The sequence below is a fragment of the Bison bison genome, unplaced genomic scaffold (assembly GCF_000754665.1).
Source record: "Bison bison bison isolate TAMUID 2011002044 unplaced genomic scaffold, Bison_UMD1.0 scf7180017864461, whole genome shotgun sequence".
NCBI classification, from domain to species: domain Eukaryota; kingdom Metazoa; phylum Chordata; class Mammalia; order Artiodactyla; family Bovidae; genus Bison; species Bison bison.
The window spans coordinates 15,954,685-15,966,537 of NW_011495023.1; the positions used below are offsets into that span (position 1 = coordinate 15,954,685).

At 39.0% G+C, this 11,853-nt stretch overlaps 1 protein-coding gene across 7 annotated transcripts in view; it reads left to right on the forward strand.

Annotated features, from left to right (window-relative positions):
* ARHGAP12 (Rho GTPase activating protein 12) overlaps positions 1-11,853 on the forward strand; it is a 117,675-nt gene that overhangs the window by 82,876 nt on the left and 22,946 nt on the right. For all 7 annotated transcript variants that reach the window (XM_010860003.1, XM_010860006.1, XM_010860007.1 and 4 more), the window contains one exon: positions 5,937-5,998. In XM_010860003.1, the coding sequence (XP_010858305.1) occupies positions 5,937-5,998 (62 nt within the window). The remainder of the gene's footprint in view (positions 1-5,936; positions 5,999-11,853) is intronic.

Here is an 11,853-nt window from a genome sequence, read left to right on the forward strand (position 1 = left end):
TTTTACATTGTTTAACACAGTCCTGGGTACGTAAACATCAAATAAAGATAAAAGTAAATGTGATTTTAGTGGTTTTGTCAAGAATTATTGTATGAACCTAAGGTACTGTAACTACAGTATCTTAATTTATCCATCTATCTAGAAAAAGGAAAACCTTTTTAAACTAAAGTATGGGTAATGTATAACTTCTAAGAAGACCTTTTATAAATTATTTATATTTTGGTAAAAGGGAATTTCTAGGTAATCCTAGAAACATGAGTTTATAAATGTCCCACGTAGGTTACAAAGGACTGTTTGCAGCTTTTTCCCCCAGGCAGTTATCCTTTCTCAAGGGTTTGCCAAGCACCCTGACTGTCTGGACTCAGGGTCCCCTCTCATGGCTGTGGCAGGGAACTACCTCACCAGGATTCTGTTTCGTTCTTTATTTGCTTGCATGTGGGAAAAAAAAAAAAAACAACTCTGTTAATTCTGCCTAAGGCTATTCTGTTTTCTCATAAGTGTAGAGTGTCCTTCCCCCCATCCCCCAGTTCAGCACCCTCCAACTGCCCCCACGCCCAGAGGCTTCTGTCCCCTGAATATCTTCCTCAGCCTCTGCTCCCTGTCCTCCACTCGTACTGTTTGAACTGAGTCTTTTACCTGTCTTTCCCACTCTTACCCAGTTAATATGAGCAAATATTTTCTTAGTTCTTTGACTTAAAATCTGGTTGGCATAAAGCCTTAGTGGTAAGAAAAAAGAAGCTACAAATGTAGAGATGAAACTGACACTGTTAGTGTTAGTTACTTGGTGTCCTCTTTAAATCTCTGCAAATTGCCCAGCTACCTCTCAAATCTCTTTTTTTTTTTTTTAATTAAAACTGTATTGAAATATAACTAACATACTGTACCATTCACCCATTTAAACTGTACAGTTTGGTGGTTGTTAGTATTAATATATTCAGATACATGCAACTATTGTTACACTTATTTAGAATATCTTCATCACCTTGAAAAGAAGTACTCATCTGTCATGACCCCTTCTACCTCCACACTCCATCAAGCCCTAAGCAGCCAGTAATTACTTTATATCTCACTAGATTTGCCTGTTCTGGTCCTTTCATATGAATAGAATCATATAATACGTGGTCTTTTTTTACAAGCTTTGTTCACTTGCATATAATGTCTTCATTCCGTCTCTTCTAATCAAAGCAGATTAAAATTTCATCCGTTAATACAAATTTTAAACATGTTCATTTTTTTCTTGTTCTTTCCAGTTTTCAAATACATTGTTTTTCATAGTCACCTGAAGTCCTTTTTAGAAATAGGTAGTCTATACATCTTTTAAAAAATTGATAATATTTCTCTGCAGTATGACTAGAGCATGGATTCAGTAGGATTTTGTAGGCTGATCTAAAGACCTAATCTCTATTTGTCCCAATGTACCTATGAGAATATGCATTTTAAAGTTTTCAGTTACTAAATAGTGAATACAATTTTGAATATATAATTTGGAAACAAGCTTTGACCTTATGTTTTCAAATAATGGTATTAAAGTGCTTGATCCACTTTGGAGCAAAGGACATTTCAACACGTTCTTTAACAAGTGTGTTTAGTGGATAGATTGTCTTAATTTTTTTCCATTGAACATGATTTAGACATTAATTTTTTTTAAATAAAACTGGTTCTTTAAACATTTTTTTAATCTAGGTGAAACTCACTTAACATAAAATTAGTCATTAACTATTTTAAAGTTTGTAATTCAGTGGCTTTAGTGTATTTACAATATGTGCCTAGTTTTAGGACGCTTTCATCAGGAGACCCCTACCCATCAAGCAGTCACTGTACATTTCCCTGCCCCTTCTCCCGTCCCCGCAGTAAGCTCTAGTTTGAAGATCTGTATGGATTTACCTGTCCTGGAAGTTTCATTACAGTGGTTCTTTTTTGACATTATATTCTTCCTCTGTGTGGAAAGAATCTTTTTATTACATTATTATAAGATGATTAACTGAAGATAAAAGTTTTCTTGGGAGATATTGATTTTGATATTAACAGTTATTACCCAAAATTGGGAAATGTTTACTTTACTAAATGAATGCAAAATCAGTTACAAATTCTGGAGCCTGCAAAGAGGTTATGAACCTGTGGAAGTTTTCCCAGATTACTCAACGGAACAAATATTTGATTGTTTTCTTGCCTTATTAGGTTAAGACAATCTTATTACAGTCTTTTTGGTTCAACCTTAACCAATTTTACTAGTTCTTAGTAAAACTTTCCTGCTTATTTTCAACTTGAAGTTTCCTTTGGAAACTTTGGAGTATCAGCATATTTAGACTAAGAAATATTTGTGTGTGAGTATGGACAGTTTTTAGAGGGCTAAGAAATATTTGTGTGAGTATGGACAGATTTTAGAGGACCTAACAAAGTTTTTATGAAGTTATTTTAGTAAGCTACACAAACACATTGATGGACTTTGATCCTAAGTGGAGAAAAGTACACCAAATAGTATGAAAAATCTGTCTAAATTCCTTTTTCCAAAGCTCACACCTGGATAGTCAAACCTGTATCCTCCTGCTCATCACTTTTATGTCAGATGCAGAACTTCAGTGTTTAAGAGCTAAAGCTTTATTTTCTCCATCACTGACCTTCTCTTACATTTCTTTTTTTAATGCCTTCTTTTATTATTAAATTTTATTTTTTGGCTGTAGCACACAGCATCCAGGATCTTAACTTACTGACCAGGGATCAAACCCACACCCCCTGCAGTGGAAGAGAGGAGTTATTTGTTTGTTTTTGGCTGCGCTGGGTCTTTGTTGCTCTGCACAGGCTTTCTCTAGTTGCAGTGCGCAGGAGCTACTCTAGTTGCAGTGCGCCAGCTTCCCACTGTGGTGGCTTCTCTTGTTTTGGGGCACAGGCTCTAGGTGCACGGGCTCCTACTGTTGTGGCATGCAGGATCTGCGTTGTGGCATGCAGGATCTGCATTGCGGCATGCGGGATCTGTCTTTGTTGCTCTGTGGCACGTGGGGGTCTTCCTGAACCAGGAATGTAGTAACCCATGTGCCCTGCGTTGGCAGGTGAATTCTTAACCACTGGACTCAGGGAAGTCCCTCTCTTACATTTCTTAGTAGTGTGATAGCACAGCTACTTTGTTCTTTAATTACTGACCTTCCATCACTGACCTTCTCTTATATTTCTTTTCTTAATGCCCTCTTTTATTTTATTTAATTTTATTTTTTGGCCACACCACACAGCTACTTTGTGGGTTAATTACTTCAATAAATATATATTGAGCCCCAGGTTGCTGCTAGCCACTGTGCTGGGCGCTGTCATACAGCGATGAGCACAGCAGATCTAGTTCCAGCATACAGCCTGATAGAGGGTGAGTAAATTATATGTAATAGTGCTTTGCATTAAATGCAACACAGTAGGTGAACGAGGGGCCGTAGTCATAGGTGGAGGAGCTCCTACTTGAGGGGTTGGGAAAGCTCCTCTAGAGAATGCCTGGTGGTCCTGTGGTAAGACCCTATGCATCCAATGCAGGAGGGACAGATTCAGTCCCTGGTCGGGGAATTAAAATCCCACATGCTGCTTGTCGCTGCCAAAAAGTGAAAAACAACAACAAAGAGCGTTCTTGACGCTGAGGGACCCCCCTCTACCCAGCTGCTCGAGCTTGGGAGATTCCCAGCTCTTCCCTCTTCCCATCCCTGTCAGCTCTGTCTTCTGAATCATTCTCACATTTGGCCCCTGTTCACTCCTTCACTGGAGAAGGGAATGGCAACCCACTCCAGTATTCTTGCCTGGAGAATTCCATGGACAGAGGAGTCTGATGGGCTACAGTCCACAGGGTCGCAAAGAGTTGGACACGACTGAGCGACTAACACTTTGACTCGCTTACTGCCCTGGTCCAGGCCTGAGCGTCTCTTGTGGTAACTAGGAGTGTTCCGCTTGAGTCCATTGTCACCTGCGTCTGCTTCATTCTCTCCACTGCCTTTGTTTCTTGCTACTTCTCCACCTCAGTACGTGGAGAGGACTTACAGCTCTTGCAGCTGATGCTCCTTTGGCCTCTGTGGCCTCACCGGTTTGTCATCTCCACCCGCTGTGTTTCCATCTAGCTCCTCCTGGTCCTCAGTCTCTAGGAAGCTGCTCTGACCCCCTTCCTTCCTCACAGGGGGAGTTAGGGGTGCCTTTCTCACTGCACTTCTCGTTGGTGTGGTCATTGCTTTGCACCTGTATGCTTTGAATGTGGCAGATTTTGTTCTTACGTTCACGTTGAGTGCTTGCTCCTTAGAGCGTTAGTGCTTGGGTCTTGGTCCCTGTGAGAATTTCCTGGGTACTCTGGGCCCTGCCCTTGAACGATGTCTGCACAGGCACGGTTTTGTGCAGTATCAGTCCATTCACAGCGCAGGTAAGAATCCCTGATCCAGAGTATTTTTTCATCCCTCAGGCTCTGGCCATCTGTCACTGCTGCTGTCCCTTCCGTTTCTCTTCCTGTTTTGATGCTGGCATTTCCGTCGTGTCTCTGCTTGTTCACCCACACTGTTCCAGCTTTGGCGTTTTTAGTAGGCTTATTCCTGCTCCTGTGCTTACACAACCAGGGCCCATCCTTTCAGATTAATGTTACTTAGTTTCTGGATCATTGAAAGTTTTTTTTCCCCCCTTCTCTGCATTCTGAAATAGGGAATGTTCTTAATGTCCTGTGTATGCTTTTAACTGTGTAATTGATGTTTTTATTGAGAGGCAATAGAGAGTTCTTACAAAAAGAATCAGACTTGGCATATCTAAGGAGAGCCAACCTTAAGCTTTGTGAAAAAAATTTCAGTAGTGTGGATATTTCCCAAGTTCCCAGTGTACAAAAGTGATTAATAGAACAGTTAGTCAGCTTTGTCTATAGATGTGACTTTTTCTTATCAGACCAGGGAAATATTATCTTTTAGACATTAGTGAGAAAATACTCAATATTTATCTCCTGTACAAGAAAAATTTGGTTGTTTTTCCTAATTAAAGTACATTGAGAACATAGCTGAGGTATGAGTCAAATAGTTAGAAGTAAATTCTGAATTGGGAGTCTTTTTTCCCTGTGTGTGTATATCGTATGTATGTTTCAGTTGAAATAAAATTGACTGCTTTGTCCTGTGTGTACAGTGCTCATTAATGCTGATGATTGCTATAGGCATTAACTCATTTTGATTAAATTGATTTGAATATAGGAGGCGAGAGCAGTGAGAAGCCCTTCTTCAGTCCCACCTGGAAGGATGTTAAGATGATATTTAACTTGAGCACAGCGGCTTTTGCCTTCCTAGGGTGTGATGGTAAAGCTGCGTAACTGGGTTTTACATCCACTGACTAATAGGTGCAGTTAGTCTAGAGCCCAGTTCACCATGTGATCATATGTTTAATGGAGCATGTAGTGAATTCTTTATGCCACATTAAGGCCAATTCTATGCAGAGTACCAGTTACTTTATTAAATACAGTCACTGCATTTCTTCCACCTGGTTATTTTTATATTCTGACAAAGTGGGTATCTTAAATAATTTTCAGACTATAATGTTGTACAGTGACAACAGAATAAATAATTCCTTTTCTTGTGATATTTATCCTTATAGCATTGTATCCCTTGCTTTGAACAGAAAGTCATAAATCACTTTTCCAGTGCTGACTTGTAGCATTCATATGGAAATCTAGTTTGACTTTACCTCATGGCTGCTGTTACTTGAGAAGACCAAGTGCTTAATTATAAAAATAACTGAAAATAATTTTTTTAACTGAAAATAACTTTACAGAAGTATTAGAAAATTGTATTTTTAACATATTATACAACTAAACATATTACTACTGACTAATCTTTTCTTTTAAGCTAATATTAGAGTACCAGATCATTTTGATTCAGTTGTATGTAAGAATTTAGACCTCATTGCCTATATGAATGATGTATAAACAGTAATACCTCTGTTCCATACCATAGGGTCAAGAGAAATATGGATTATTAAATGTAACAAAAATTACTGAAAATGGAAAAAAGGTTCGGTAAGTACACAAATCATTAATGATATTTTTTATCTGATATAAATAAAAACTATATAAATTATATTCTAGTAGAAGTGATTAACAGTTTCAAAGCATTTCAGATGTATTTTCTAATACTATATATATATATATATATATAAAAAGATTGTTAGGAAGTGTAGCAAAAATTTTCTTTATCTTGACACATTTCTTAGGGTAAGGTTAAATTCAGAAATGATAAGGCAGGCGATTCAGAGCAACCATTAGCTTTATTAAAATTCTTTTCAATAAGTAATGAATGCACATGGCAAAACACAAAGGTATACAGAAGAGTCAAATCCAGTTACCAGCCATCAGTTCCCTCCCCAGAGACAACCAGTTAGGTCTAGTGAGATGGACTGTTTTCCACCAGAGATAGAATGAATATATATATACACACACACACACACACACACACACACACACACACACAGGTTACTTTTAACAATCTTTTAACAGTTTATCTTGGAGATGGTTCTGTTTCATTGCATGTACAATTGGCACATTGATTTTAACTGCTGCATGTTGATGATGTTGCTCAGTCGTGTCTGACTCTTTTGTGACCCTATGGACTGTAGCCTGCCAGGCTCCTCTGTCCATGGATTTGTCAGGCAAGAATACTGGATTGGGTTGCCCGCCCCACGGATGGAACTCCTGCATTGGCAGGCAGATTCTTTCTTTCCCCAGAGCCACCTGGGAAGCCTATAGTTATATGGCTGTATCATAGTTTATTTAATTGTTCTTTGCAAGTATATGCCTGTCTATTGGTAGACATTTAGGACTTTTACATCTTTTGCTATTACAAACAGTATTACACTCCGAGTCTTGCACAGCTCATTTTGTGAGTATGTAGATATGCCTGTAGAATAAATTTTATAGAAGTGGAGTTGCTAAGCCATATGTAGTGGTCCCATTGATACAATTCCAGATTATACCTCAAGGTCCTCAGTCAGTCCCAACTTCCAGGACCCTGGGTTTTCTCTGCACCTTTGTCAGTTCATTATGTTGTCAGACTCTTTGCTACTGGAGGTTAGAGAGAAATTGTATTTTTATTTGCGTTTCTTTTAGTGGGGTAGAGTGTCACAAACCGTATGTATTTCTTTGTTGTTGTTGTTGAATTATCAGTTTATACTCTGACTTTTTTTCTCTTGGATTGTTGGGGTTTTTTTTAACTAATTAATTCATTTTGGCTGCGCTGGCTCTTTGTTGCTGTGGAGGCTTTCTCCAGCTGCAGCAAGAGGGCACTACTCTGGCTACAGGGAACGCGCTTCTGATGGCAGTGGTTCTCGTGTTGTGGAGCACAGGCTCAGTAGCTGCGGTGCGTGAGCTTAGTTGCCCCACTGCTGTGGAATCTTCCCAGGCCAGGGATCTAACCTGTGTCCTTTGCATTGGCAGGCAGATTTTTATCCATTGCGCCACTGGGGAAGTCCAGGTTGTTGGCTTTTTGGGTAATGAATTTAGGAAATTAACTCTTTTTAAGTTACATTTTCTCTGATTAAAAAAAAAAAAAACTTGAAATGCTGTGGTTTTTAGTGTCAGTCTGTTTAAGAAACAGTTTAAAATTTACGTGTAGTCGAGGTTTTTAGATTTGCTTTAATTGAACTGTCTTTGTCAGATTTTTGTACTTGGAAGTTTGTCTTTTAAGTACTCTGAAATAACTTTTACAAGTACTGCAGTTGTCTATTCCTTAAGCTGTTCCTTGGTAGAAGTCGGTGAATTGGATCTTTTTTTTTCTTTTGGGGATAAGTAGTGCAAGTAGGTCTTTGGCTACTTTGTTTTCGTTGTTGTTTTTCTCATAATAGTTTTTTGGATTTTCTTCTTCTAGAATACTTTTCCTAAGAGTACATCTATTTCATTATATTCAGATTTATTCACATTTTGTTGTTCAGTCACTCAGTTTTATCTTGACTCTTTGCAGCCCCATGGACTGTAGCATGCCCTGTCCATCACCAACTCCCAGAGCTTGCTCAAACTCATGTCCATTGAGTCAGTGATGCCATCCAACCATCTCATTCTCTGTTGTCCCCTTCTTCTGCCTTCAGTCTTTCCCAGCATCAGGGTCTTTTCCAAGGAGTTAGTTCTTTGTATCAGGTGGTCAAAGTATAAGAGTTTCAGCTTCAGCATCAGTCCTTCCAGTGAATATTCAGGACTGATTCCTTTAGGACTGACTGGTTGGATCTCCTTGCAGTCCAAGGGACTCTCAAGAGTCTTCTCCAACACCTCAGTTCAAAAGCATCAGTTCTTAGGTGATCAGCTTTCTTTATACTCCAACTCTCACATCCATACATGACGACTGGAAAAACCATAGCTTTGACTAGACAGATCTTTGTCAGCAAAGTAATTAATGTCTCTGCTCTTTAACATGTTGCCTAGGTTGGTCATAGCTTTTCTTCCAAGGAGCAGGCGTCTTTTAATTTCATGGCTGCAGTCACCATCTGCAGTGCTTTTGGAGCCCCCAAAATTAAAGTCTCTCACTGTTTCCATTGTTTCTCCATGTAATTGCCATGAAGTGATGGGATTGGATGCCATGATCTTTGTTTTCTGAATGTTGAGTTTTAAGCCAGCTTTTTCACTCTTTCACTTTCATGAAGAGATTCTTTAGTTCTTTGCTTTTTGCCATAAGGCTGGTGTCATCTGCGTATCTGAGGTTATTGATATTTCTCCCAGTAATCTTGATTCCAGCTTGTGCTTCATCCAGCCCGGCATTTGGCATGATATACTCTGCATAGAAGTTAAATAAGCAGGGTGACAGTATACAGCCTTGACATATTCCTTTCCCAATTTGGAACCAGTCTGTTGTTCCATGTCTGGTTCTAACCGTTGCTTCTTGACTTGCATACAGATTTCTCAGGAAGCAAGTCAGGTGGTCTGGTATTCCCATTTCTTTAAGAATTTTCCACAGTTTGGTGTGATCTACACAGTCAAAGGCTTTGGCGTAATCAATAAAACAGAAGTAGATTATTTTTTGGAAGTCTCTTGCTTCTTCAATGATCCAACGGATGTTGGCAATTTGATCTCTGGTTCCTCTGCCTTTTCTAAATCCAGCTTGAACATCTGGAAGTTCATGGTTCATGTACTGTTGAAGCCTGCCTTGGAGAATTTCGAGCATTACTTTGCTAGCGTATGAGATGAGTGCAACTGTGGTGGTAGTTTGAACATTCTTTGGCATTGCCTTTCTTTGGGATTGGAATGAAACTGACCTTTTCCAGTCCTGTGGCCACTGCTGAGTTTTCCAAATTCGTTGGCATATTGAGTGTAGCACTTTAACAGCATACTATTTCTGTCCTTTATTGTTCCCATCTTTGCATGAAATGTTCCCCTGATGTATCTGATTTTCTTGAAGAGATCTCTAGTCTTTCCCATTCTATTGTTTTCCTCTATTTCTTTGCATTGATCATCTCATCTTTCTCTGCTATTCTTTGGAACTCTACATTCAAGTGGGTATGTCTTTCCTTTTATCCTTTGCCTTTGGCTTCCCTTCTTTTCTCAGCTATTTGTAAGGCCTCCTCAGATGACCATTTTGTATTTTTGCATTTTTTTTATTGGAGATGGTCTTGATCCCTGCCTCCTGTACAGTGTCACAAACCTCCATCCATAGTTCTTCAGGCACTCTGTCTATCAGATCTAATCCCTTGAATCTGTCACTTCCACTGTATAATTGTAAGGGATTTGATTTAGGCCATATCTGAATGATCTAGTGGTTTTCCCTACTTCAGTTTAAGTCTGAATTTGGCAATAAGCAGTTCATGATCTGAGCCACAGTTCCCAGTCTTTTTTTTTTTTTTTTTTGCTGACTGTATAGAGCTTCTCCATCTTTGGCTGCAAAGAATATAATCAGTCTGATTTTGGTATTGACCATCTGGTGATGTCCATGTGTAGAGTCTTCTCTTGTGTTGTTGGAGGAGGGTGTTTGCTATGACCAGTGCATTCTCTTGGCAAAACTCTGTTAGCCTTTGCCCTGCTTCATTCTGTACTCCAAGGCCAAATTTACCTGTTACTCCAGGTATCTCTTGACTTCCCACTTTTGCATTCCAGTCCCCTATGATGAAAAGAACATCTTTTTTGGGTGTTAGTTCTAGAAGGTCTTGTAGGTCCTCATAGAACCGTTCAGCTTCTTCAGTGTTACTGGTTGGGGCATAGACTCGGATTGCTGTGATACTGAATTGTTTGCCTTGGAAATGAACAGAGATCATTCTGTCATTCTTGAGATTGTACCCTGCATTTTGGACTCTTTTGTTGACTTTGATGGCTACTCCATTTCTTCTAAGAAATTCTTATCCAGAGTAATAGATATAATATCTGAATTAAATTTGCCCATTCCAGTCCATTTTAGTTCAGTGATTCCTAAAATGTCAATGTTCACTCTTGCCATCTCCCGTTTGACCACTTCTAATTTACCTTGATTCATGGACCTAACATTCCTGGTTCCTATGCAGTATTGTTCTTTACAGCTTTGGACTTTACTTCCATCACCAGTCACACCCACAACTGGGCACTGTTTTTGCTTTGGCTCCATCTCGTATTCTTTCTGGAGTTATTTCTCCACCCTTCTCCAGTAGCATATTGAGTACCTACTGACCTGGGGAGTTCCTCTTTCAGTGTTGTATCTTTTTGCCTTTTCATACTGTTTATCAGGTTCTCAAGGCAAGAATACTGAAGTGGTTTGCCATTCCCTTCTCCAGTGGACCATGTTTTGTCAGAACTCTCCACCCTGACCCTTCCGTCTTGGGTGGCCCTACAGAGCATGGCTCATAGTTTCATTGAGTTAGACAAGGCTGTGGTCCATGTGATCAGTGTGGTTAGTTTTCTGTGACTGTGATTTTCATTCTGTCTGCCCTCTGATGGATAAGGATCAGAGGCTTATGGAAGCTTCCTTTTGGGAGAGACTGACTTTTCATACTCAGTTATGTTAAAATTCATGGGTCTGTGTTGCATTTTGCATGAATCTTTACCTGTGCATAATTTTGTAGCATCTTGTAGGTCATTTGGAATATACCAGTTTATGAAGTTTGCTGAGTTTTCAAATGTTGGCACATTTTATTTTATGATACCAAAGAATCACAAATCAATATTATCATTGTCAGAGTCACTAAGTTTTGAAATATAGTCAACCTTACCGTGGCACAAGTGCTGAGTTTTCCAAAATTCTGCTTTCTGTTTGACAGCTTTAATTTGTTATTGTCAACATATACTATCATTTATTTTCCTTGAAATGACAGGCTCACTTCATCCATTTTTGAGATAATGTCTACCTGCCAAATAGTCAAGTTTAAATAATCACAGTGTATCACAGCCAGTTGTTTTTTTAGGGGAAAAAAAATTGGTTCCATGAAAAAAACGTGACTAATTTCTGCCTGCAACTCAGTCACACAGACCTCAAGGGAACTATCATTCACTCAGTATTCAAATATCCATTATTTATCCTGAGGTATACGTTCCACAGTTTTTCTGATTTTGAAAATTAAAGTCAAAAAGCTTATTTAAAGTAGAAGTATATTTGAAGTGGAAATATATTTTAGCATTTTTCAGAGAGGCTAGTAAAGTAATGCTCAAAATTCTCCAAGCCAGGCTTCAGCAATACGTGAACCATGAATTTCCAGATGTTCAAGCTGGTTTTAGAAAAGGCAGAGGAACCAGAGACCAAATTGCCAACATCCGCTGGATCATCGAAAAAGCAAGAGAGTTCCAGATAAACATCTATTTCTGCTTTATTGACTATGCCAAAGCTTTTGACTGTGTGGATCACAATAAACTGTGGAAAATTCTGAAAGAGATGGGAATACCAGACCACCTGATGTGCCTCTTGAGAAATTTGTATGCAGGTCAGGAAGCAACAG